This window comes from Phacochoerus africanus, chromosome 8 (assembly GCF_016906955.1).
Source record: "Phacochoerus africanus isolate WHEZ1 chromosome 8, ROS_Pafr_v1, whole genome shotgun sequence".
NCBI classification, from domain to species: Eukaryota; Metazoa; Chordata; class Mammalia; order Artiodactyla; family Suidae; genus Phacochoerus; species Phacochoerus africanus.
In genome coordinates, this window is record NC_062551.1 from 62,409,317 (window position 1) to 62,433,232 (window position 23,916).

The window sequence follows — 23,916 nt, forward strand, 5'->3', positions numbered from 1 at the left end:
ATTGTTTATGAATCTGACTTTTATTACCAAATATCTACTATAAAAACACTGAACAAATTTTTTAAAAATGAAGGAAAAAAATCACTGCAGAGGCAGCGTAACACAGTGGTTAAAAACATGAACTCTGGAAGCAAACAATCTCTCTACTCCTAACTAGCTGTGTATACTTAGGGAGATTTCTCATTACCTCTGCCTCGGTTTCTCAATTTGTAAAACTGGGATAATAACAGTACCTATCTCATAGATTTGAGGGGACTGAACAAGTTAATATTTGAAAAGCATTTAAAACAAACTCCAGCACATGGTAAGTGCCATATGTGTTTGTAAAACTTAAAAAAAAAAAAAAACTTAAATTAACTGGGTTAATTTATCCACGGGTCTTTCCAGTGCTTATTCACATACACTTTTTAGATGTTACTGTAGCTAGGTATATACAATTTTGTGTCCTTTTTATGCCTTCATGTTATGTATATTTATGCAGTATCCATAATTATAGTGATTGCCTAAAACAGACAAACTAATCATCCAACAATGCAGTAAGGAGTAAACTATGGACACTGACACACTGGCTTCTTAACTATCACCATTTGGTCCAACGGTATCAGTCTCAGCACTTCCGGGCAAGGGCCTTTCCATCATTAGTCTTCTCACTTACTAATCTTTTGTAAGGTTAATCTGGATCAACGGTAAATACGGCATTCAATACCATTTTTTTTTTCTTAAATTCAGGTTTAGTATTCTGTATTCTATTCCTTAAAGGGCACCCAGACCCTCCCCTTATAATAGCAAAATATGTGTTTTCACAATGACATACAAAGTATTATTGTAAAACGTCCATCCAATATTCCAGCTTGATGCAAAAGAGTGTATTTCTAGTTGGAACACTTTTCCTAGGATAAAGTTTTGCTTTTAACAATGCACTCTGATCCACAAAGAGCTGAGGTCGCTTCCTACAAGACGTCTCCTTCCCTACGTTCATGGTCCTCAAAGAGAATTTCCGGTGGATCATGAGGGGAGTCTGGAATCCTCTTCACAGTAGTTATTGGATCTTAAATAAGGGCTACATTAACGGTGGAAGGCCGTTGCCTCTTCTTTTCATTCACAGGTTTCTTCTATGAAGATAATTCTACTGATTAATAAAGGGAGAAGTCTTAGTGAATTCTCACTAAAAATTTCCCCTCTTGATTATATGATAGGGTTTTTCCCATGTGTTTATCAAAGGTACAATAAAAGAAAAAAATCTCTCATCAATTCAATTCACAGAGTTTCTCTTCACTATGACTTCTCCGGTGCTGAAGTAGCGCTGAGTGGCCACTAAAGGCTTTTCCGCAGTCGTTGCATATAAAGCGTTTCTCTCCACTATGCATTCTCTGATGAATAATAAGAGAAGAATTCTTACAGAAAGCTTTCTCACAATGATTACATTTGTAGGGTTTTTCTCCAGTATGGTTTCTCAGGTGCACAATAAGGGAAGAACTCTCATTAAACGCTTTCCCACATTCATTACATCTATATGGTTTCTCTCCAGTATGAGTTCTCCGGTGTGCAATAAGATGAGAACTACAATTAAAGGATCGTTCGCATTGGTTACACTTGTAGGGTTTCTCACCAGTGTGAATTCTCCGATGAGCAACAAGATGACAGCTCTGGCTGAAGGATTTTCCACATTTATTGCATTCATAGGGCTTTTCTCCAGTATGAGTCCTTTGATGTCTAACAAGGTGAGCCATCTGGCTGCAGGACTTTCCACATTTATTACACTCATAGGGTTTAATTCCAGAATGAATTATTTCATGTTTAGTGAGGGCTGAACGTTCTCTGAATGCTTTACCACATTCCTGGCAGTTGTAGGGCTTTTCTCCTGTGTGAGTTCTCTGATGGGCAATAAGGTGGGAGCTCCAGCTGAAGGATTTTCCACATTCAGTACATTTATACGGTTTCGCTCCAGAGTGAGTTCTTTCATGTTTACTAAGGGCTGAGTAATCCCTAAAAGCTTTTTCACATTCATCACATTTAAAGGGCTTTTCTCCAGTATGCATTCTCATGTGGGCAATAAGATGAGAGCTCCAGCTGAAAGATTTCCCACATTCAGTACATTCAAAAGGTTTCTCTCCAGTATGAGTTCTCTGATGTCCAATAAGATGGGAGTTCCAGTTGAAAGACTTCCCACATTCATTACATACGTAAGGTTTCTCTCCCGTATGAATTCTCTTGTGTACAATAAGATGAGAATTCCAGCTAAAGGCTTTCCCACATTTATTACATTCATAGGGTTTTATTCCAGTGTGAGTCCGTTCATGTTTAGTAAGGGCTGAACGATTCCTAAAAACTTTTCCACATTTATCACATTCATAGGGTTTCTCTCCAGTATGAGTTTTCTTATGCTGGATAAGGTAAGAGCTCCAGATGAAAGACGTCCCACATTCATTATATTCATAAGGTTTCTCTGCAGTGTAAGTGCTTGTGTGTTGCGTAAGGAATGAGTCGTACCCAAAGACTTTCTCCCATTCATTGTATTTATATGCTTTCTCTACAGTACCAATTTTCTGATGCTCCATAAAGGATGAGAAATAAAAGATATTCTCATATTCCTTGTAGTCATACTGGTTTCCTCCAATATGAAGTCTGGGATGTTCACTAAATGATGGGCTCTGGTTAAAGATTTGGTGGCATTCCTTATATTCATAGAGTTTCTCTCCTGTATGCATTCCCATGTGATCACCAAAATGCAGTATATGATTGAAAGACGTAACAGCATCAGTGCACTTGAAAATATTATCTCCAGTGTGCCCTCTTGCAGGGTGAACAGGTTGCACAGACTGGTAGAAGGCTTTGTCATACTCACTATGTTCACAGGTAAGCTTATCTGCATACATTATGGCTGAGTTACATCTCCAACTTTCAGCATTTGTATCAGGCTTATAAAAGTGTTCTATCTGAGAGACTTTCTGAGACGGAACAATGTTTAAGCTCTGGCTACATCCTGTCCCAAGTTCACAGAACTCAGAGCCTCTTTGAGACAGTACTTGCTTTTGCATGAAGACCATCTGCCTCATAGCTGTGCTCTGGTTCATGCGACACACTTCTAATTGGTCTTTACATCCCAAAACTTCTAACCTGGAGAACCAAGGATCATCCCATATGTATCGCTCCAACTTCATGCTATGGGACTGTTCCTCCTCAAAAATGCTTCGTGTTGGGATCAACGCTTTGCTTTCAAGATTTCTCATCCATTCTGAAATAAACAGAAAAAAATCCATGAGAGCATAAAGAAAGAACTTCTAAGAGTAGAGTGGGAAAAATAAGATTTTTTTATTGTTCATATTAATGAAAAAGCAAGGGTGAACTTGTTTCCAAATAAACTTATAACCTGGAGAAAGATCATAACAGGGAAGGGAAGAACAGTAAAAAGTGAACAAATGCAGTCAACCAGAATAAAAGTGTGTACTGAATACTAACGAAACCCATTTAGGAGTATTTTCCCATGTAAAGGAGGACCAGAATAAGGGTGTGCAGCACAGAGTTAACTACACACTTGAGTTGCTCGAACTTTGCCCATTCCCTTGGAGTTCCTGTTGTGGCTCAGTGGGTGAAGAAACCAACTAGTATCCATAAGGATGCAGGTTTGATTCTTGGCCTCCATCAGTGGGTTAAGGATCCAGCATTGCCACAGCTGTGGCATAAGTGGCAGATACGGCTCAGATCTGGCATTGCTGTCACAGAGGCCAGCGGCTGCATGTACCTAGCAGGTGCCACACTTAAAAAAAAAAAAACACCAACCCCCCCCCCAACTTTGCCCATTCCCAAGAAGGTCTGTTTCATGACTGGCTTGTGGCCACCTCCTAGAAATTAAGATCCTGGAATGTTCTTAACTCATAAGAGTGTTGTGCATGTTTGAGGCCTTGAAGCAAGGTGTCAATTTCTCTAGATATTTGCACAAACAACATAATTTATGGTGAACACATGCTTTCCTTCTGGGGTTCTGGAACTTCCGTGATTACAGTCAATTACGTGTGCCTAAGTGACCAACCCCCAGTAAACACCCTGGACCCCCAGGCTCAGGCAGGCTTCCTTGGTAGTTGACACGTCACACAACTCACTGCTGAAGGAATAAAGTATATCCTTTGCAACTGTACTGGGAAAGGACTACTGAAAACTTGCACTTGGTTTCTTCTGGACCTCGATCCATGCACCTGCGGCCTTTGCCGATGTGACTCTGTGTCCTTTCCTTTGAATAAACCACTACCGTGAGTTTAATGCCTTTTGAGTACAGTGAGTCCTTTTAGTCAATCACTGAATCTGGGAGTCTCAGTCTGGAGGATCCTGACACAGTTAATACTATGAGGGTGAAAAAATAATAACTGGCTTAACAAAAGACAGATGAACACCCAGCCCCTCAGCAACTAATGTTTAAAAAAGTGTGCTAACTCATTATGTTACAATGTCCTTAATGCTCCCCTAGTTTTATGCCTGCCACAAAAAGTAGGGGGTGGGGTGAAGAGAAAGTATCGTCAATAAAGGCTTCAAGTTACCACATTATTTCCTATTCCAGAGACTTCAGGCAATAACACAAAATTCACCTGCCCAAAGCAAAAATCACGTGATTTAAGGATACTCCTAAATTTCTTCTAACACCACAGAAACATCTATAGAGCAACAATACAAGAGACAGATGTGAAAGAGCACACTGCAATGAAACAGGTACAGAGTTACAGTCTGATAATCTGTAAATAATTCAGCTCATATCTGGTGTTGCTGTGGCTGTGGTGTAGGCCTGCAGCTGCAGCTCCAATTCGACTCCTAGCCTGAGAACTTCCATGTGTCACAGGTGTGGCCCTAAAAAAAGAGAGAGAGAGAGAGTGAGAGAGAGAAGAACTGGCATTTATTACCAATTTCAAACTTAGCTCCTTAAAGTTAGGGAATGATCTTCAAATAGCATTCAAATTCTTCCAGTAAAAACTAAAAAATGGCAAATGACCAAGTAATACAGTAAATAAACAGTTCCTGTGCAGACTCAATACTTTCGGCCTGAATGTGTCTTCCACCTACAAGTTATAATCTATGTGCTAAGAGGACAATCTAAAGTTGTGAACAATACACACAACATACCACTGAGAGACTGTGGGGCTGCAGATGCTAAGTGGGTGTGAGGTCAGAAAAGGAAGCCAGTACGACAGAAGCAATCAAGGAAGGCTTCACCCAAGAGGAACGACATGAGCTCAGCCTTCCAGCATGGCTCAGGTACAGACAGACAGCAAGGAGGGCATGAGCACAGGCACATGTGATGTGACTGGAATATAAGGAGGGTCTTAAGGAGGCCAGCTGAGTAAACTGTAGGAACTAGTCAGGAAATAAAAAAAAATTATAAAGAAAATTGGAAGGTCTTGAAATCTGGTCACAGTTATTTTAAAAGGCAACTGAAGTCACTATGGGTTTACTGGCAGAGACCTCAGAGAAGACTACTTAGGGATATAAATCTAGAAATAAGGGGTAATAATATAAAAATTTACTCATCAGGAGTTCCCGTCGTGGCGCAGTGGTTAACGAATCCGACTAGGAACCATGAGGTTGTGGGTTCGGTCCCTGCCTTTGCTCAGTGGGTTAACGATCCGGCGTTGCCATGAGCTGTGGTGTAGGTTGCAGACGCGGCTCGGATCCTGCGTTGCTGTGGCTCTGGCGTAGGCTGGTGGCTACAGCTCCGATTCAACCCCTAGCCTGGGAACCTCCATATGCCTCGGGAGTGGCCCAAGAAATAGCAACAACAACAACAGACAAAAGACAAAAGACAAAAAAAAATAAAAAATAAAAAATAAATTTACTCATCAACTTGAGCTGGAACTTTTATTTTTTTAGCTTTTTTAGGGCCACACCCACAGCATATGGAACTTCCCGGGCTACCAGTCAAATCAGAGCTATAGCTGCTGGCCTAAACCACAGCCACGGCAAGACCAGATCCAAGCTGCGTCTGCAACCTACACCACAGCTCACAGCAATACTGGATCCTTAAGCCACCAAGTGAGGCCAGGGATTGAACCCACCTCCTCATGGATACTAGTCAGATTTGTTACTGCTGAGCCACGATGGGAACTCCCTGAGCTGGAATTTTATGAGGGGGGGCACCTGAGGGTAACGTTGGTGGAAGCTGAATGGCACACCTGACATTTTAGAGGAAGAAAGTCTCAGAAGTCAGGAGATCACTTCTTAAAGAGAAAAGAGCAGGAAGCCAATTTCCAGCTAAGGGGACTCACAGAAGGCCAATACCAGGAATATACATCAGGAAGACAGGGAAACAGCCTAGAAGGAAGAGCTGAGACTCCTGGTTCTACTGAGAACAGGACACAGTTGAGATTATTTGCAAGAAAGCAGACCTCTAAGGAAGGAGGTCGTGGACTCACAGGGTTTGGTCCGCAAGAGTACAGTCAAAGATACTGGAATTCACGAGCCCTGGGAAGGTTTTATTTTCTTTGGCTTTTATCTTTTTAGGGCCACACCCGCAGGATATGGAGGTTCCCAGGCTAGGGGCTGAACCAGAGCTAGAGGTGCTGGCCTACACCAGAGCCACAACAACGCTGGATCCGAGTCGCATCTGCGACCTACACCACAGCTCAGGGCAACGCCAGATCCTTAACCCACTGAGCAAGGCCAGAGATCGGACCTGCAACCTCATGGTTCCTAGTCGGATTCGTTTCCACTGCACCACGACAGGAACTCCCACGGGAAGATTTTAGATCTGAATATCAGGTCAACTGGTAAGACTCCCAAAAAAAGGCCCCTTTCATTAGAGTGGATACGAAGATGCCCACCTTCAGGATTCAACAAGAGACCACGGCACTGCCAAACAAAGAACAGCAAGATACAGAACAACGTGTATTGTGTCCTACTTGGTCAAGGTGAAAAGTAACTACATATATACCTTATGCTCATGGTTGCATAAAGAAACTCTGAAACAAACAACAGAAATCACTGAAAGTAACTGAGCTGGGCCAGACATCAGCAAAAGCAGTGAAATAAGGCTCTCTAAAATTTCGCCCTCCGTAAAAGCAACCACTGAACTGCAAGCACCTGACGGAAGGAATTTCTTCAAAGTTCTATGTATTAACAAAGTCTCGCAGCAACCCAGGGAGAGTTTATTCAAGGGAAATGGCTCAATTTTGATAATAACAGGAGTTCTCTGGCATTTGCACTTACTCTACTCCCATCTCTGACTCCTCAACTCATGCGGAGATAAACAGCCTGTACTTCTGGTGCCAGAGTGAACAGAACCAAGTGGAGCTTTTTCAAAGCCTCATTCCCAAAGAACAGTCATTATTTGACCTGTCTGTTGGTTCCCTGGAAGACCATACTCAAATGGCTTGTTGGGAACCTCCATGGTGCTAAGAACTTCTAGAAAATAGGTATCTGTCAAATATCACAGGCACTGTCTTAAAGGTTCCTGCCGGAGACGAGGGAAACAGGTGGGGCAAACGACGCGCAGACCAACAAAACTGGAAGGAAAAGCTGAGGACTGGAAGCTCCACAGGACCTTCGAAAACACACTCCTGGGACTCGAGAAGGCCACGTGCAAACACACTGTAATTCAGCTTCCAAAGGTGAATGCAGAACCCTAAAAGCCGCAGGAGAGAAGCAAGTCATCACACACGAGGGGCCGTCAACGAGAGCGACAGCTTGTTTCTCTTTAGAAACCACAGAGGCCAGAAAGAACCAACTGCGTCAAGCACAAATCCTCTATCTGGCAAAACCACCCTTTGAAAACGGAGAAGTGAAGGCGTTCCTGCTGGGGCACAACAGGATCGGGGGTGTCTCTTGAGCACCGGAACGCAGGTTCGATCCCCAGCTTGGCACAGCGGGTGAAGGATCTGGCACTGCCACAGCTACAGTGTAGGCTGTAACTGCGGCTTGGATCTGATCCCTGGCTGGGGACCCCATATGCCTTGGGGTGGCCAAAAAAGTTAAAAACAAAAACAAAAACCCGGCATTCCCAGATAAACAAAAGCTAGTTAAGAGTTTGCTGCTGGGAAAGCTGCCCTACAAGCAATGCTAAAAGGAGTTGTTTAGGTTGAAAGGAAAGGACACTAGACAGTAACTCAAAATACAAACCACCAGCAAAGGTAGCTACACAGGTAGGAGTTCCCTTCGTGGCTCAGTGGTTAACAAACCCGACTAGCATCCAAGAGGACGAGGGTTCAATCCTTGGCCTCGCTTAGTGGGTTAAGGACCTGGTGTTGCCATGAGCTGTGGTCTAGGTCATAGACGCGGCTCAGATCTGGCGTGGCTGTGGCACAGGCCAGTGGCTACGGTTCCAATTGGACCCCTAGCCTCACAACCTCCATATGCTGAGGGTGCAGCCTTAAAAAGACCAAAAAAAATAAAAAATATATATAAAGGTAACTACACAGGTAAATACAAGACCATCCAAGTGCATATTTTGTTTGATTCTTATCTGGTTTAAAAGATAACTACAGGAGTTCCTATTGTGGCTCAATGGAAACGCATCTGACTAGTATCCGTAAGAACGCAGGTTCAATCCCTGGCCTCGCTCAGTGGGGTAAGGTTCTGGTGTTGCCGTGAGCTGTGGCATGGGGTGCAGACGCAGCTCGGATCTGGCGTTGCTGTGGCTCTGGTGTAGGCCGGCAGCTATAGCTCCGATTTGACTCTTAGCCTGAGAACCTCCATACACTGTGGATGCGGCCCTAGAAAGACAAAAGACCGCAATTATTAAATCAATCAATAACAAAAGATAACTACATGCAGCAATCATCATAAATCTATGTTGAGGGAAACTCAAAGTGCAGATGTGAATTTGTGACAATAACAGCACATTTTAAAAATAATAATAGCACTTTAAAAAGGGGAGGACGGAGCTATACAGAAGCAAAGCTTTTTATACTTTCAAAATTAAATTGATAGCAATCCAAACTAGACTGTTAAAGATTAAGATGTTAATTATAATTCCCAGGGCAACTCCTAATAAAATAACATTTACAATAAAAGAAAAGCGGTTTCCTCTGTGTGCTCGCGTGTGTGTGTGTGTGTCTGTGTGTGTGTGTGTGTATGTGCATGTCTTTGGCGGATGAGAGTAATATGGATGAGATGAGGAACATGAGTGAGAGTTTTTGTGGGTGCATGTCCTTTGTAGGGCCGCACGTGCGGCACCCGGAAGTTCCCAGGCCAGAGGTCAAATGAGAGCTGCCTACAGGTACGGGTCACCTGCCTACACCACAGCTACGCCAGATCTGTGTCTGTGACCTACACCACAGCTCTTGGCAATGCCAGATATTTAACCTGAGCCAGGCCAGGGATCGAACCCACCTCCTCGTGGATACTAGCCAGGTTCTTTACCCGCTGAGCCACAGTGAGAACTCCAAAAAACGAGATTTTTTTCAGCTTACACCTTTTATACAGTTTTGAGGTTTTTGAACCATGTGAATTCATTATCTACATTAAAAAAATTTTGTTTTGTTTTGTTTTTTTAAAGTGTCCCTGACTAGAGGCTACAAGTTTGTCAATAAAAAAATAAAAGCAGGTAGGAGTACCTATCGTGGCTGGATGGGTGACAAATTCGACTAGGAACCATGAGGTTGCGGGTTCGATCCCTGGCTTTCCTCAGTGGGTTAAGGATCTGGCGTTGCCGTGAGCTGTGGTGTTGGTTGCAGATGCAGCTCAGGTCCCGCGTTGCTGTGGCTCTGGTACAGGCCGGCAGCTCCGATTCGACCCCTAGCCTGGGAACCCCACATGCTGCGGGAGCCGCCCTAGAAATGGCCAAAAATAAATAAATAAAATAAATAAATAAAAGCAGGTAAACGAATGAGAAGTCACCTTCGAGAAAGGGACAGCAGAGACTATGAGAGGCATCTGGAGAGGGGATGCCGAGAAGGGAAACCGCCGGCACGTTAAAAGGGTGGGCATCTTTGCTCTGAATCAACAGCAGCAAAAACGTCCAGCACGGGATACAGCTCCTTGGAAGGAAGTGGGACTGTCTCTGAGCAGGTGCACCCCTCACGGCCCCTGCCCACTTCTCAAACAAGGGGGGATTGGAGGAGGGCTACCTCCCCCACCCCGGGTCCGCTCTCACCTGGACAGGTGCCTGGAGGAGGATACAGCTGCTCCGTGGACCACGGCTCTTCTCCCTGCTCCAAGAGGGAGATGACCTCGGGCTTGGCCATCTGATGCCCTACGAGCGGAGGACAAACGCAGACTTCAGCCGCCACGCAACCCTGCCCTGCCCGCTCCTCGTAAATGACTACGCCTCATGCTTGATGAGCTCAAGGATTTCGACTTGAACCTGGGGGCTCAAGGTCACCTCAGCCCTTCTGAGGCTTGTAAACACGCAGCAGCAGAGGCACTGCGAGGGAGGCCGCTTCACTTACTTGGGCAGCGCCCACCTTACCCACAGAGAGCAGGTGCCCATAGGTCTCCAGCATCACGTCACGGTACAGGGTCCTCTGAACCGGGTCCAGCTGCCCCCACTCCTCCTGGGTGAAGTCCACGGCCACGTCCTTGAAGGTCACTGGTTCCTAAAAAGGCGCCCATGTTCCTCCTCGGCCCAGGGAGGAGGAAGGACACAGGCACAGACCCGGCCGTGCGCAACATTCGGACTCTGTGGTCAGGCCTGGGGTCACGATCACCCCGCAAAGGCGAGCAGGTCCCTCCCGAGAGTCCTGCCCCGTGCGGGGGACGCTGGCTGGACCGGACAGGCCTCCCGCCTGAGCAACGCCCCTGCTTCTCTGGAGCCGCAGGAAGACTGGGACCAGGGCTGGGGGGGATGCAGCCACAGGCCAGAAAGCCGGGGCGAGAGGCTCCCCCACACGGGGACCTCCGGGCGTCTCACCCTCGGGGACCGTCCCCGTGCCGCAGCAGAGCTGCTTCCGCTCCGGGACTGCCTCTAACCCAGGGACTGCAGGTCCGAGGAGACAGGACTGAGCAGAGCCGCCCACACCCGCCAGGAGCGCTTACAGCGGCTGCCAAGGCGCTCGGAGTCCTCGCGAGTTTAAACTGATGTTTAACTGATTGGGGAAAAGTGGGAGCAGGAATACCCGCTGGACAACTAAAGGGAAGCCTGACTTTAGCAACGAATGCGCCCCTCCCAGTCCCTGGAAACCGCCACCGCGAGGTCGGGTGTCTGGGCATCCTTGGGGCGCGGTGGGGGGGGGGGGGCACACCTCCCCGCGGCGATGGCGCCACCTGTGCATCAAACCCCGCGGCCCCTGCTCCTCGCGAGCCACCACCACCCCCCCCCCGCCCCGTCCCCTGTCCGGGCACCACGGTCCTCCCCTCAGCGCGGACTCGCCAGGGAGAAATATCCGCCGCAGGGCGTCCAGCGCCCCTCTAGCCACTCCCTCACAGGCCGCTGCTCGCCAGTCTCCCACCTGCACACCCCCTCCTCTGTCACTGCGAGCCGGGCTTAGGGACTTACCAAGGCGCCAGCCCTGGTGCTGGGTCCCCGCCGCATGAACTGCTCCCCGCTCCCGTCCCACGACAGGCTCGAAACACAGACCGGCCTCTGCTCCCCCGACTGCCCCGCTCCCAGAGCATCTACAACCGCCGACCACACCGCCCCGCGCTGAGCCACACCCCCCACCTTGGTCTCCTTGATACCAACGCTGCGTTTCCCGCCCACAGACCTGCCCAGGCCTAGCGTCCCGGATGCCGGCTGCTGCCACATTCCCCGGGGATGTAAATTTTTTTTACTAAAATCAAACAGCGGGGGAGTTCCTGCCGCGGTGCAGTGGGTTAAAGGATCCCGCGTGGCCGCAGCTGGGGCTCGGATTCAATCCCTGGCCCAGGAACTTCCATGTACCACAGGGGCGGCCCTCAAAAAAAAAAAGGATTATTTCCGTAGAGAAGTGATAAAGCCACGTGGGCACAGAGCATGACCTCAACAGCTTTCAGAGTGACCACACCGGGGCCCAGCTGGGAGGCCCGCATGCCGCCAGGGCACTCCTGCTGTGCGCGCCTCACCCTGCCCACTCTCTCAGGCAGGTGGCATCCACTTCCATGGCGTCGAAGTTCACTAATCAGTAAGGTCCAAACCCATGCCCTGGCGGCTGTCAAAAGACGGTGGCCTGAGCCACAACCCACCCCTCCCAAGACCCCAAGAGACCCCCCCACACATTTAAAAAGGCACAGAGAACCACATCTGACAGACGCAGAAGGAATGAAGTCACGAGAGATTCCACGGCCCCCACAAAACCGAGGACGCCGGCTGTGGTCACTGATGACTGCAAGACCACAGGCCAAAGGCCAACAGAGACGCTCATGACACAGGGCAGGGCTGGCAACACTGGCCCCCCTGAATGCGTCGCATCACCCGGAAGGGGACAAGCAGAAACCTGTGCCCCCTGAGGCAACTTGGCGGGAAGGGCCCCACACCCTGTAGCAAGCACTCGTGCCCCAAAGCACCCAGCCTGAATCCGCCCCAGCCTCCACCCAACCACCAGTCCGAAGGAGACCGAGGATGGAGAAGCTCAACCGAGGCCATCGCAAGGGTCGCACATCAGGCGAACCAACAACAGGCCATCTGGTTTCTTCGGCACGAGGCACCTGCCACGCGGGGCCCCTGTTTGGATTCTGATCTGAATAAACTGCAAGAGAGCCTCTGGGGACGAGTGGGGAAAACTGAGCACGGACTTGGTATTAACACGAAGGAATTATTGTTTTCGCTCTGGGGCATGTGACAGAGGTGCCATGTGCATCCTTTGAAAGGTAGGCACATTTCAGACACGTGCACAGACGTGCGCAGAGGTGAAGCAACATCTGAGGTTTGCTCTAAAATACTCAAGCGTTAAAAGAAAAGGTTCTGTCGGAATAGACGAAGAGCAAGAAAGCCGAGGTGACAGCTGCTGAGGCTGGTGAAGGGGGAAGTCTGCATCGTGGCCCTGGAGACAGTGGAACAACGGCCCTGCCGAGGACGCCCGCATCCTGCGTTACCGGGGGAGGGGGGGCGCAGTGTTACCACAGGGGTCCTTACAAGCAAAGACGCAGGACGGCCTGCGGCAGAGCAACCGCCACCCTGGAGGGATGCACACTGGAGGTGCAGGAAGGGGCCCGAGCCCAGGCCGCCTCTAGAGCACGTCGAGCAAGGAAGCACACGCCCCGAGCCCCGAGAGGGAACACGCCCTGGAGCCCCATCCTAGACTCTGAGCTCCACAGCAAGAGCGTAAATTCTTGCTGTTCTTAGCCGTCAAGCGAGGCCATCTGCTATAGCAGCAACAGGAAACTAAGAGGGTTAAAAGACCTCCTAAGAGAGTAGAAGGCGAAACGAGTCAGCGAAAAGAGGCCGTCAGCGTGTGCAGCTCCCTGTCCTCCTGCCAGAGGGGGGACCGGTGAGCGTGGCTGACCGAGGAAGCAGAGCAGAGGAGGCCGCAGCCCTGGGCGTCAGAGGGGCTGAGGAGGAAGCGGGGGCCCAGGAGAGGCTCCGGACCCTGAGTGCACATGACACTGCAGGCAGCAGTAGGGATCTGGCTAGAAGGTCTACACTCGGGACAGCTTTGCAGCTGCCCCGCCTCCCTGCCAGCCACTCCACCTGTCCGCAAGACTCCTGAGACCCTTCTCAGATGGAAGGTGTGGGAGCGCCTCGGGCTGCCCGGGGAAGTTACCCTGGAGCTGAGACCTCGTCAGCCCAACAGGGGTGACGGGAGGGGTCCGTGACCTGAGAGCCAGCCGTGTACCCAGGGGACTGGAAGCAGAACTGAGCAGGTGGCGATCTCAGCCTCCCCAGACCCAGGGAGTCCGGAGTGAGACTTGAGAGGGACACAGGGAGCAGGACTGTCACACACAGGCTCGCAGCTCTTCTCTGGTAAACAGGCAGGGGGGCGGGTCCCTGCACACACGGGGCACCCGCTGCAAAGCTGGGGCCAGAACTTGGCAGCCAAGAGGTCGGACATGCAGGCAACAGGCACAGCCGATGTTCTGTCTTCTGCCTTTTCTAGGGCTGCACCCGCAGCACGTGGAGGGTCCCAGGCTAGGGATCCAATCAGAGCTGCAGCCACAGCCACAGCCACGCCAGATCCAAGCCGCATCTGGGATCCACACAACAGCTCACGGCAACACCGGATCCTTAGCCCACTGAAGGAGGCCAGGAATCAAACCCGCAACCTCATGGTTCCTCGTCGGATTCGTTTCTACTTGGCAGCCGATTGTCAATGAGCTGTAAATCTAATTCCCAGATTGGAGAGTTTTGGTATGAAACAGGACAGGATGATACAAAAGACACAGGGAATGGGAAAGGATTCATAAATTAAGACATAAAATGCAGCAATCACGCCAGGAGGCCAAGTAAGAGACAACCTCAGACAGAGACTATAAAAAGGACAGGGGGGGATTTTTTTTTTTAATATGGGACTTCTTTTAAAAAGTCACGAAACAGTAGCCATAAACAAAGACAGATATATTTGATAAAAATATACCCCCCAAAATTTCAATGATAGGAGACACTATAAAGTTAGGACAAGGTCAACTATAATGGAAAAAATAGGAGTTCCCATCGTGGCGCAGTGGTTAATGAATCCGACTAGGAACCATGAGGTTGCGGGTTCGATCCCTGCCCTTGCTCAGTGGGTTAACGATTCGGCGTTGCCATGAGCTGTGGTGTAGGTCTCAGACGCAGCTTGGATCCCGCGTTGCTGTGGCTCTGGTGTAGGCCAGCAGCTACAGCTCCGATTAGACCCCTAGCCTGGGAACCTCCATATGCCGTGGGAGTGGCCCAAAGAAATAGCAAAAAAAAAAGACGACAAAAAAAAGACAAAATAAAAATCATTATAAAAAATTAAAAATAAATAAATATGCCGGACAAAAATAATAAAGTGGAGACAAGCTGCAGGTTGGGATAATCCATACACAGCAAAGACTCAGGATGCAGAAAGCATAAAATGTCTACATATCCCTAAGTCAGAGTCCACAGAAATCCAGAGATGCGAGGCGTTCTCACTGCAGCGCAGTGGGTTAAGAATCCAACTGCAGCAACTCAGCTTGCTGTGGACATGGAGATTCAACCCCCGGCCCGGCACAGTGGGTTAAAGGATCTGGCACTGCCCGCAGCCCTGGCACAGGTCACAGCTATTACTTGGATTCAATCCCTGGCTTGGGAACTTCCGTGCGCCATGGGTGTGGCTATTAAAAAAAAACCAAGGGATGTAAGAGGCACAGAGGATGTACAGACAGCCAATAACAACATTACAGACGCTCAACCCCACCAGCAATCAAGGACATGCACATTTAAGCAACACGATGTACCCTTCTGGTCTTGAGGTAAGCAGACACTCAAAGATCCAGTATGATTACTGTCAAGCGGCAGCAAAGACACAGGGAAACAGGCACCTTCTCCCAGGGTGACAAGATCGAGAAGGGGCCTCGCCCCTGCAGACACACGCAGCAGTGTCGTCACCGTAAAAACACACCCTCCCTAAAACTCAGCAGGATTCCGCTTCTGGGGGGTAGGCGCGCAAACCCACCTGCGTGTGGCACAACGTTCAGCTACAAAAGCCTTCACACGGCTGTTGGCAACAGGAGAGATGGCGGGGAGGAAAGGCTTATAAGTTGGTCCAAGAAGAGAACAGGGACTAGGCTGTGCTGACGGGTAAGAGCAACATACCTGACCTTTAAAAAATGACCTGGAGGAGCTCCCATCGTGGCTCAGTGGTTAACGAGCCCGACTAGCATCCATGAGGACCCAGGTTAGATCCCTGGCCTCACTCAGTGGGTTAAGGATTCAGCGGGGCTGTGGCTGTGGGGTAGGCCAGCAGCTGTAGCTCCAATTGGACCCCCAGCCTGGGAACCTCCACATGCCGCAGGAACAGCCCTAAAAAAAATAAAACAAGCTATGTGTAGAAAAAGCGTTGCTGATGTAGCAAGTCAAATCAACTGCTACAGTAAGAAATTTTCATAAAAAAGCACTGTTAAAAGAATAGATTACTAAGGGGAAAAAAAAAAGAGAATAGATTACTGGAGTTCCCATCGTGGCGCAGTGGTTGATGAATCCAACTAGGAACCATGAGGTTGCGGGCTCAGTCCCTGCCCTTGCTCAGTGGGTTAACGATTCGGCGTTGCCGTGAGCTGTGGTGCAGGTTGCAGACACAGCTTGGATCCCACATTGCTGTGGCTCTGGCGTAGGCCGGCGGCTACAGCTGCGATTCGACCCCTAGCCTGAGAACCTCCATGTGCCGTGGGAAGCGGCCCTAGAAAAGGCCAAAAAAAAAAAGATGACTTTACACCGACAGGGTTCATTACGCACACAGGGGCGTGAGAATGGGTCAAGTGCACTCGTATCTCGAGCAGCGTCCTAAGGAGGTGGGAAGAGGGCTGCAGGCTAACAGCAGAGCAAAGCATATATGGCAATACACGGCCAACTGTCCCTTTGGAGCGACGGGGCCTCCTTAATAATTTTTTATACTTTTCTGAAATTGGTAATTTGACTAAATAAAAATTTAAATTAAAAAAATTTCCGGAATGGAAAGACGTCATCAAAGCTGGAGAGACCCATGGACTGTCAAATAGGAAAAAATAACAGGCCCAGCAGCATCTGCCCGCCAGGGCCCACGTTTCACAGCAGCCTCAGGGGTGCAGAGGAAAATGCAAAACCGAGGCAGCAAGGCAGCGATGGCGGAAGAGAGGCTCCTTATCTCACAGCCATGGCCACCAGAGCTGGGGTCGGGAGAGGACGTGCAGATCTCACTGATGACTGGCGGAGGGGGAGGGACAGAAGGGCCACCCCCGCGGGCAGGAGCCAGCCCTCCACCTCGTAGGTAACCCTTACCTGAGCTTCCACTTCCCAAATATCATCTTCAACAATGACTCGCAAAGGTGTCTCGCCCAACTTCTTGCAAGCATTTCTGGATATACTGTTTTGTACACACGTCTAAGTGTTGCATCTGAGCCTTCTAAAGCACGTTATGAAATCTGCTGACCTGCAGGCCACACGTTTAAACCATGGGGGTTTAAGGGTGGACACAGACGGTGCCGAGCTGGCTCTTAGCGCGTGTCCGACAGGGTCTCATCTGACCCCCCGCTGCGTGACCTGAACGCCCTGACACGTGACCTCTTCATGGAACCTGGGGAGGCTCAGATGGACTCTTTTGACACCTTCAGAATTCCATTATTTATTAATATTTTCGAGCAACCTCTTTGCAGAATAAGACAATCTAACTAGACTGTGCTCATCCTCAAGACAACCAAGGCTGGGAGTAAAGTGTTCAATTATTGGTGTTCTATGGGAATATGCTTACTGTGTAGAAATCTTTGGCGGACTGCTATAGAGATTTGAGAGTTTCCATATTGGGGGAGGCTGGCTGAGGTTTTTATATGGGCTAGGATATTATTTCCCCTAATAATAAAAATAATGTGATCTGGGCTCCCACTAGATCAAACTGCAACATTCAACATTTCTAAGAGCAGACTATTCAGGTAACAAGGGATGACAGCATTTGATGTTTTCGCCAGGCGAATGCTTTATTTCAAAAAATATTTAATTTGGAGTGAACAACAGACGGATAAGGGGCTCTTGTTTGTGTTCTTGAAGATCTCACTTTATATGAAACTCATAGGTAAGCCTTGAATTTCCCACAGGGAAAGACCCAGACTGAGTGTGGGGAGGGGGCCAGGAGCATGTGCTCAGAAATCACAACTCTTCAGACACTGAAGGGTGGTGTTATTTTAATTCTCCATTTTATTTTCTTGGCATTAGCTCTAGTAATTCTCAGAAAGCCTCAATAAATTGACAGCAGAGTGCAGCACAGTGGTTATTAGAACTTCTTCACGGCATTTCCCTACAGCTCACTTCTGTTCCCAAGCAGCTGATCAGGGCCCACCTTTCAGCCCGGTCTAGCTTCACTGTCAATTGTGTTACAGAAGCTAATCGTTAACAGCAGCCAACACCACAGTCGCCCAGGTTCTGATAACAGACAACCACCAGCCTGCATCACGTGATTCAGGCCACTGCGCCTCCCTGAGACAGCAGAGCTGCCAGGTGGGGACGGTACACTTGGGACACACTTCACCAGTCGGCTTTCAAACTGGGAGGTTTCGTTAATTTTTTCCTTTCTTTTTTTGTTTCTTATCACGGCCACACCCGCAGCATATGCTCCCAGGCTAGGGGTCCAATCAGAACCGCAGCTGCCAGCCTACACCACAGCCACAGCAACATGGGATCCAAGCTGCATCTGCGACCTACATCACAGCTCAGGGCAATGCTGGATCCCTGACCCACTGAGCAAGGCCAGGGATCGAACCTGCATTGTTATGGATCCTAGTGGGGTTCTTTACCACTGAGCCATCATGGGAACTCCAATTTTTTTGCTTAACTTGGAGGGAGGAGTAAAGTTAAGCAAAGATGTTATTAACATTTTTGTATCATAGTATCTCACATTTGCTTCATTCATTACTTTAACTTAGAGACAAAAACTTAAATACAGTAATGAAACTATTTTTGTCTTCCAAAGAATCATTAGAGTGTATGTAAATTCAGTGAATTAAGATAAAAATCACTCATTTAGAAATAACCCTAAGAAACTGAAAGAGTAGGTTAAAAATGGCTAATTCCAGTCATGAAAAGAAATAAAATACTGATACATGATACAACGTAGATGACCCTTAAAGACATACTAAATAACAGAGGCCAGACACAAGAGGCCATGTATCACCTGACTCCCTTTCTATGAAACGTCCAGAAGGGGCAAATACAGAAAGCATATCAGTGGTTACCAGGAGCTAGGGGTTGGTGAAACAGGCAATACATGGTAATGAGTATAGGATTTCTTTTTGGTTTTTGTTGTTTTTTGTTTTTGTCTTTTTGCCATTTCTTGGCCGCTCCCGCGGCACATGGAGGTTCCCAGGCTAGGATCGGAGCTGCAGCCACCGGCCTACACCACAGCCACAGCAACGCGGGATCCGAGCCGTGTCTTCAACCTACACCACAGCTCACAGGAACACTGGATCCTTAACCCACTGAGCAAGGCCAGGGATTGAACCCGCAACCTCTTGGTTCATGGTGGGATTCGTTAACCACTGCGCCACGATGGGAACTCCCCTAGGACTTCTTTTTGGAGTGAGCTACAGTTAGATACTGGTGGTGGCTGCACAGTTCTGTGTATATGCTGAAATCCACCCAACTTTAAAAGGTGGGGCTTTATGGTATATGAAGAATATTTTAATAAAGCTGTTTATCTACAATTTTTTGTTTCCCTAAGTGGCTGCCCCTCGTAAGGGGCTGGGCAGGAGGGGAGGGTGATGACATCTCTGCAACTTTATCAACCCTGCTGCACGACTTCTCTCGGGAGCCACCCTTGTGCCCTCACAGTCACTCAGCCTTCCTGCTTCGACGCCCTCATGCCTCGGATCTTGCTTGCGGGGGCCGGTCGCACCGAAGCCTGAAAAACCATCCTGCCTCCCACAGCCCCCACTTTCCACTCCCCCGCCAGGGGCATCTTTCCAGCCACATTCTAGACTCTAGTGGCTCCTGCTCCCAACACTTCTAAGGCTCCCTGTCATCAGAATGGAGCCCTGGCTCTGCGGCAAGCATCCAAGACCCGGCGGGGTTTGTCCTGGCCTCTTTGGCCTAAGCTCTCGTTGTGGTTGGCATTCACCCAGATGCTGGCATGCAGCGCGCACCCACGGTGCTACAGGAGGCCAGACGCCTGCTCACCAGAATGTGCCCATCCAGCTCATGTGTCCCTTTTACTTCTTGGCTCAGAGGAGTTGAGTCTCCCAGGCAGCCTCCCTCTACACAGCAAGATGACCCCAGCGGCTCAGGGCCCCATGGCCTCTATGCAGACTGTCCTGCTCCCAAGGCATCTGCTGTGCTCAGCTCCTCCAGGGCCCAGGGCCTCTCTAAGCACCTTTGGCTTATGTCCTGAGCCACATATGCAGCACCAGGCAGACCTCGAGGCCCCAGCAGCTGACGAGACCACCCTAGAAAGGGGCTTGGGAGCTCCTCGGGACAGGTCCTTGTTCCCCTCCTAGCACGGCGCTCACGCTCACCAGACAGCATTGACCTGAGTCAGGCACTGAGCACGTGAGTGGAGGTGGGAGGGGAGAAGGGGGGCCTCTAGCCAAAAGGGGCTGTCCCTTATGTAGCAAACAGGCCACAGTCCTGCCGGGGCTCCGAACTCTGAACAGGCTGGTTGACTGGGAGGCTCGTTCCCCTACCTGAGCTCAGTAATCAATATGCCCCTGGCGGATTCCTCCCGAACCCAAACCCTCACTGTGGTAAACCAGGAACCACATCAAGTGGCCTGGCCGGGAAGACCCGAACACACTGGGAAGTGGGGTAACCACTCAGGAAAAAGCAGAAGCCCCAACTCACCCGCGCCTGAGCTGATGGGAGCCCGGGGCCCCTCCTCCTCTCCTCAGGGGTCTCCTCCACGCGCCAGGCAGGGTCCTGAGGACACAGAGCTGGGGGAGGAAAGTGAGGTCACAGAGGCAGCTCTCCCGTCAGAAGTGTGCCCACAGGAGACCTACCTCCAGGCTCCGCCCTCCCCTTTGGGCAAAGGAAGAGACTCAGCTCCTCACATTCTAGATGGAGGAAAAGGGGCCCGAAGAAGTGAAACAATGTGCTTAAAACACACGAAGCACCGACCATCTCCTTTGGCTCTGAAGCACTGTCTCAGAGAAACAGCGTCTGTTCACAGCCTTTCTGGGCCTGAGCCTTAAACGGCCACACACTCACTCCCATGCATCCTGCCTGGAGGTGCCATCACCCTGCATCCTCCAGTGGAGTGTTCTGATTCCGCCCTCATCCAGCTCTGCACAGACAGATCTGGACCAGACCCCAGCCCTGCCCCCAGCAATGGCAGATTACTGCTGAGAGAGAGAACAAAATGGGAGCTAATGTGGCTGATGGAGACACAGGTTCTTGACTCACCCCAGGAGGCCCACGGATCAACAGCCGCTATCCCCCAGGAGTGGTCCGTAAGGATACCTGCACCAGAGGATCAGGTTAGGACAAGGAAAGGACTGTGGCACCAATCCTAGCGACAAAAAGGCAACAATGTGGAAAAAGAGACCTGATGTGCCCTAACAAAATTCCATAAACAGACCCCAAAGACATGTAAAAAAAAAAAAACAAAAAAAACAATGTAACCTAGATTTATAGCAGTAATGCGCAGGTGGGTCACTTTCAGGACGTTTGCCGACATGACAGAGCGACAGAACAATTAAAACAGAATCCCTTAAGTGGCTGGAGAGGTATCTGACAAAGTTTAACACTACTTAAATTTTTTATGGCCATGCCCACGGCATGTGGAAGTTCCCAGGCCAGGGATCTAACTCGAGCGACAGAAGTGACCCGAGCCACTGCAGTGACAGTGCTTGACCCTTAACTCACTGTGCAACAAGTGAACTCCTAACATTACATAATTTTAAAAAGTATTAGTAGAAAGATAAACGAAATCTCACTTTAAGATAAAACATACCACTAAAACTCTAAGGTTGTTCTTAGATTATAAACCAAGGCTAAATAAGTGGAAAACTAAAAATAAAAGTCGAAAATATGGGAATAGTAGAGAAATTTTGGTTGTATGTATGACACTCTTCCAAGAAATCACACAAATCACCAGAAAACTTCTTGGTACTAATGCGACTTCTCAGGAGATGACTATAAAATACACAAAAATTAGTGTCTTTTACACAAACAGCAAATTAAAAAACAAAACAAACAAACAAAAAACCTCACTCAGTTCTAATTTTGTACCAAGACAGAGAGACCCCCTTCAAGGCCCAAAAGCCCTCGGCCCCTCTCCAACTCTAACCCCTGAGCACAGCAGGCCGCTGCTGGGGAGGCCCAGAAGAAATGGGATTTGTACTCACCCCAGGAGGCCCAAGGGTTGATGGCTGCCATCCTGCAGGATTAATATACCAGGAGCTTGCCCAGGAAGAACGGATGCGGGTGATTACGGAAAGCAACTTCAATACCCACCTACAGACAAAAGTGGAAAAACACAAAAGCGGTCCTTACAGAAGATCCAGTGGGAATAAAAAGAACAGATCCACAGAAGCAACAAAAGACTCCTATGGAGTTTTATTAAAAAACAGAATTCCCATGTCAAAAACATAAGAGAATTGCTGAAGAGAAATGGAGGGTGACGAATTAGCTGAGAAAAGGGAGCAGTTCAGGATGGGAGGGCAGAAATTTGTCACTGCTTCCCAAGAGACAGCCACTGACAAGGAAGAGGTAACTTTTCTGTGATTTAACAGACATTACTGTAAAATCTACCTATAATCTTCATGCATAGTGGGTGCCCAGAGCTGAGGCGAAGGAGGAATGAGGGAGGGGCTGCTTAAAGGGTTCAGAATGTGGGGGGGGGGGGCGGTGAAGAAAATGTTCTGAATCATATGGTGGTGAAAATTGCACAACATTCTGAACATACAACAAAATCACCAACTTCACTTAAATGGTTAATTTTTTTTAACGTAAATATTATCTTAAAAAAAAAAATCCTACTGTACTAAGGAGGCAATTGCAGCACTATATATGACAGCCATGACACGGAAACAACCTAAGTGTCCATCGACAGAGGAGTGGATCAAGAAGATGTGGTACATAGACACAATGGAACATTACTCGGCCGTTAAAAGAAAAGAATTAACGGCATTTGCAGCAACATGGATGGAACTAGAAATTATGCTAAGTGAAGTCAGTCAGACAATGAGACACTACCATCAAATGCTATCACTGACATGTGGAATCTAAAAAAAAGGACACAATGAACTTTGCAGAACAGATACTGACACACAGACTTTGAAAAACTTCTGTTTTCCAAAGGAGACAGGTTGGGGGTGGAGGGATGCACTGGGGGTTTGGGATGGAAATGCTATAAAATGTGGTTGTGATGATAGTTGTGCAACTATAAACGTAATAAAATGCACTGAGTAATTTAAAAAAAATCCACCTGGAAGACCTACCAGGCCCAAGCCCATCTGTCTTTCTTAGTGCAGAGGCCAACAGAAAGCCAGGTTTGGATCCCATACCGCCCCCTGGTTTCTAGGTCTTTGTGCAAGTCCCCCGACCTCTCTGAGGAACCAACGCCAACTGGCAGAGCAACCCGGATTCCTGGAAGCGTGTACAAATCACCGCGACACCCTCTGGGCTTCGGGAGCACCCGGATCTGCGCCCAAACTCCTGGTCGGCGCATTGAGTATTCTGCACTGCTGTCTGCAACTTGACCAAGTCCTCCGGTCACGGTGCATTTAAAGGAGCCCCGAGCTGTTCCCACCCACTTTTGACTTCCCTCCGCGCCACAAGAGGACCAGCCTTCCGGGGCAGAGAAAGGGACTCCCCCCTCGAGGGCGCTCTCACACCTGCTTCCCGACCTCCCGCCCAGATCTCCTCCGCAGCCCCGACGCGGATGCGATGCTCCCGGGTCGTCCCGTGAGCGGCTGGCCTCACCTGGTCCCTGCGGGACAACGGAAGCTCCGCTCACTGCGCCAGGGGCGCCGGGCTTTTGCTCGGCTCCGACGTTCCGCCAGGGGGACAAAGGCCCGACGCGCAGGGCTCAGCCGGGTCCGCCCAGTTGGTCCAGGGAGGCCCGGAGGTGAGCCGAGGGACTCGCCCTGGCGCAGCGCCCACCGCGACTCGAGGCACCGCCTCTCCCTGCCAGTTCTCCCGACCTTCCCGGCCGGCGGCGGTGGCAGGGGCACCCTCAACGCCGGGGGCACAGACTCACCTCCTACGCGGACAATGGCGGCCGCTCCCCCGGCGTCGACCGGGACGCGCCGCGTGGGCTGCTGGGAGTGGTAGTTTCTGCGGCGCGCTTCCGGCTGCACCGGAAGCGCCACCACCGCAAGTTCCCGGAGCCGCTCCACCGCCGAGGGCTTTCCCCCGGCTGCGGCGAGGCGCGCGGTGGTGCCCCTTCCGCGGACCGCGCTCCCCCGCCGCCGCTGCCCGGACGTGGGGGGACCTGGGCAAATCGCGGCCCGGCGAGCCTCAGC

The 23,916-nt window shown here is 49.5% G+C and overlaps 1 protein-coding gene across 3 annotated transcripts; it reads right to left on the reverse strand.

The window, feature by feature from the left end:
* Window positions 1-23,710, reverse strand: ZNF606 (zinc finger protein 606). 3 transcript variants are annotated; one of them, XM_047790899.1, is made up of 7 exons: window positions 23,652-23,710; window positions 21,796-21,904; window positions 20,852-20,908; window positions 20,294-20,382; window positions 10,388-10,514; window positions 10,073-10,171; window positions 1-3,235 (listed from the first exon to the last, which is right to left on the reverse strand). In XM_047790899.1, the coding sequence occupies exons 2-7, from the start codon at window positions 21,824-21,826 to the stop codon at window positions 1,248-1,250; spliced, it is 2,391 nt and encodes a 796-aa protein (XP_047646855.1). In that variant the 5' UTR covers window positions 21,827-21,904; window positions 23,652-23,710; the 3' UTR covers window positions 1-1,247. The 3 variants fall into 3 exon arrangements, with proteins under 3 accessions (XP_047646855.1, XP_047646854.1, XP_047646856.1); XM_047790898.1 differs by having other exon boundaries at window positions 23,375-23,703; XM_047790900.1 differs by lacking the exons at window positions 10,073-10,171; window positions 10,388-10,514; window positions 21,796-21,904; window positions 23,652-23,710 and having other exon boundaries at window positions 20,294-20,908.
* Window positions 23,711-23,916: the final 206 nt, after the last annotated feature.

What these genes read in the sequence shown, in the direction of transcription:
- ZNF606 (XM_047790899.1), bottom strand. Translation starts at nt 21,826, where the DNA reads ATGGCAGCCATCAACCCTTGGGCCTCCTGGG. An exon ending in TGATCCGTGGGCCTCCTGGG is followed by an intron (nt 20,383 to 20,851) that starts GTGAGTCAAGAA and finishes TTCCTCCCCCAG; the next exon opens with CTCTGTGTCCTCAGGACCCT. An exon ending in TGGGCACCTGCTCTCTGTGG is followed by an intron (nt 10,172 to 10,387) that starts GTAAGGTGGGCG and finishes CTCCGCTCGTAG; the next exon opens with GGCATCAGATGGCCAAGCCC.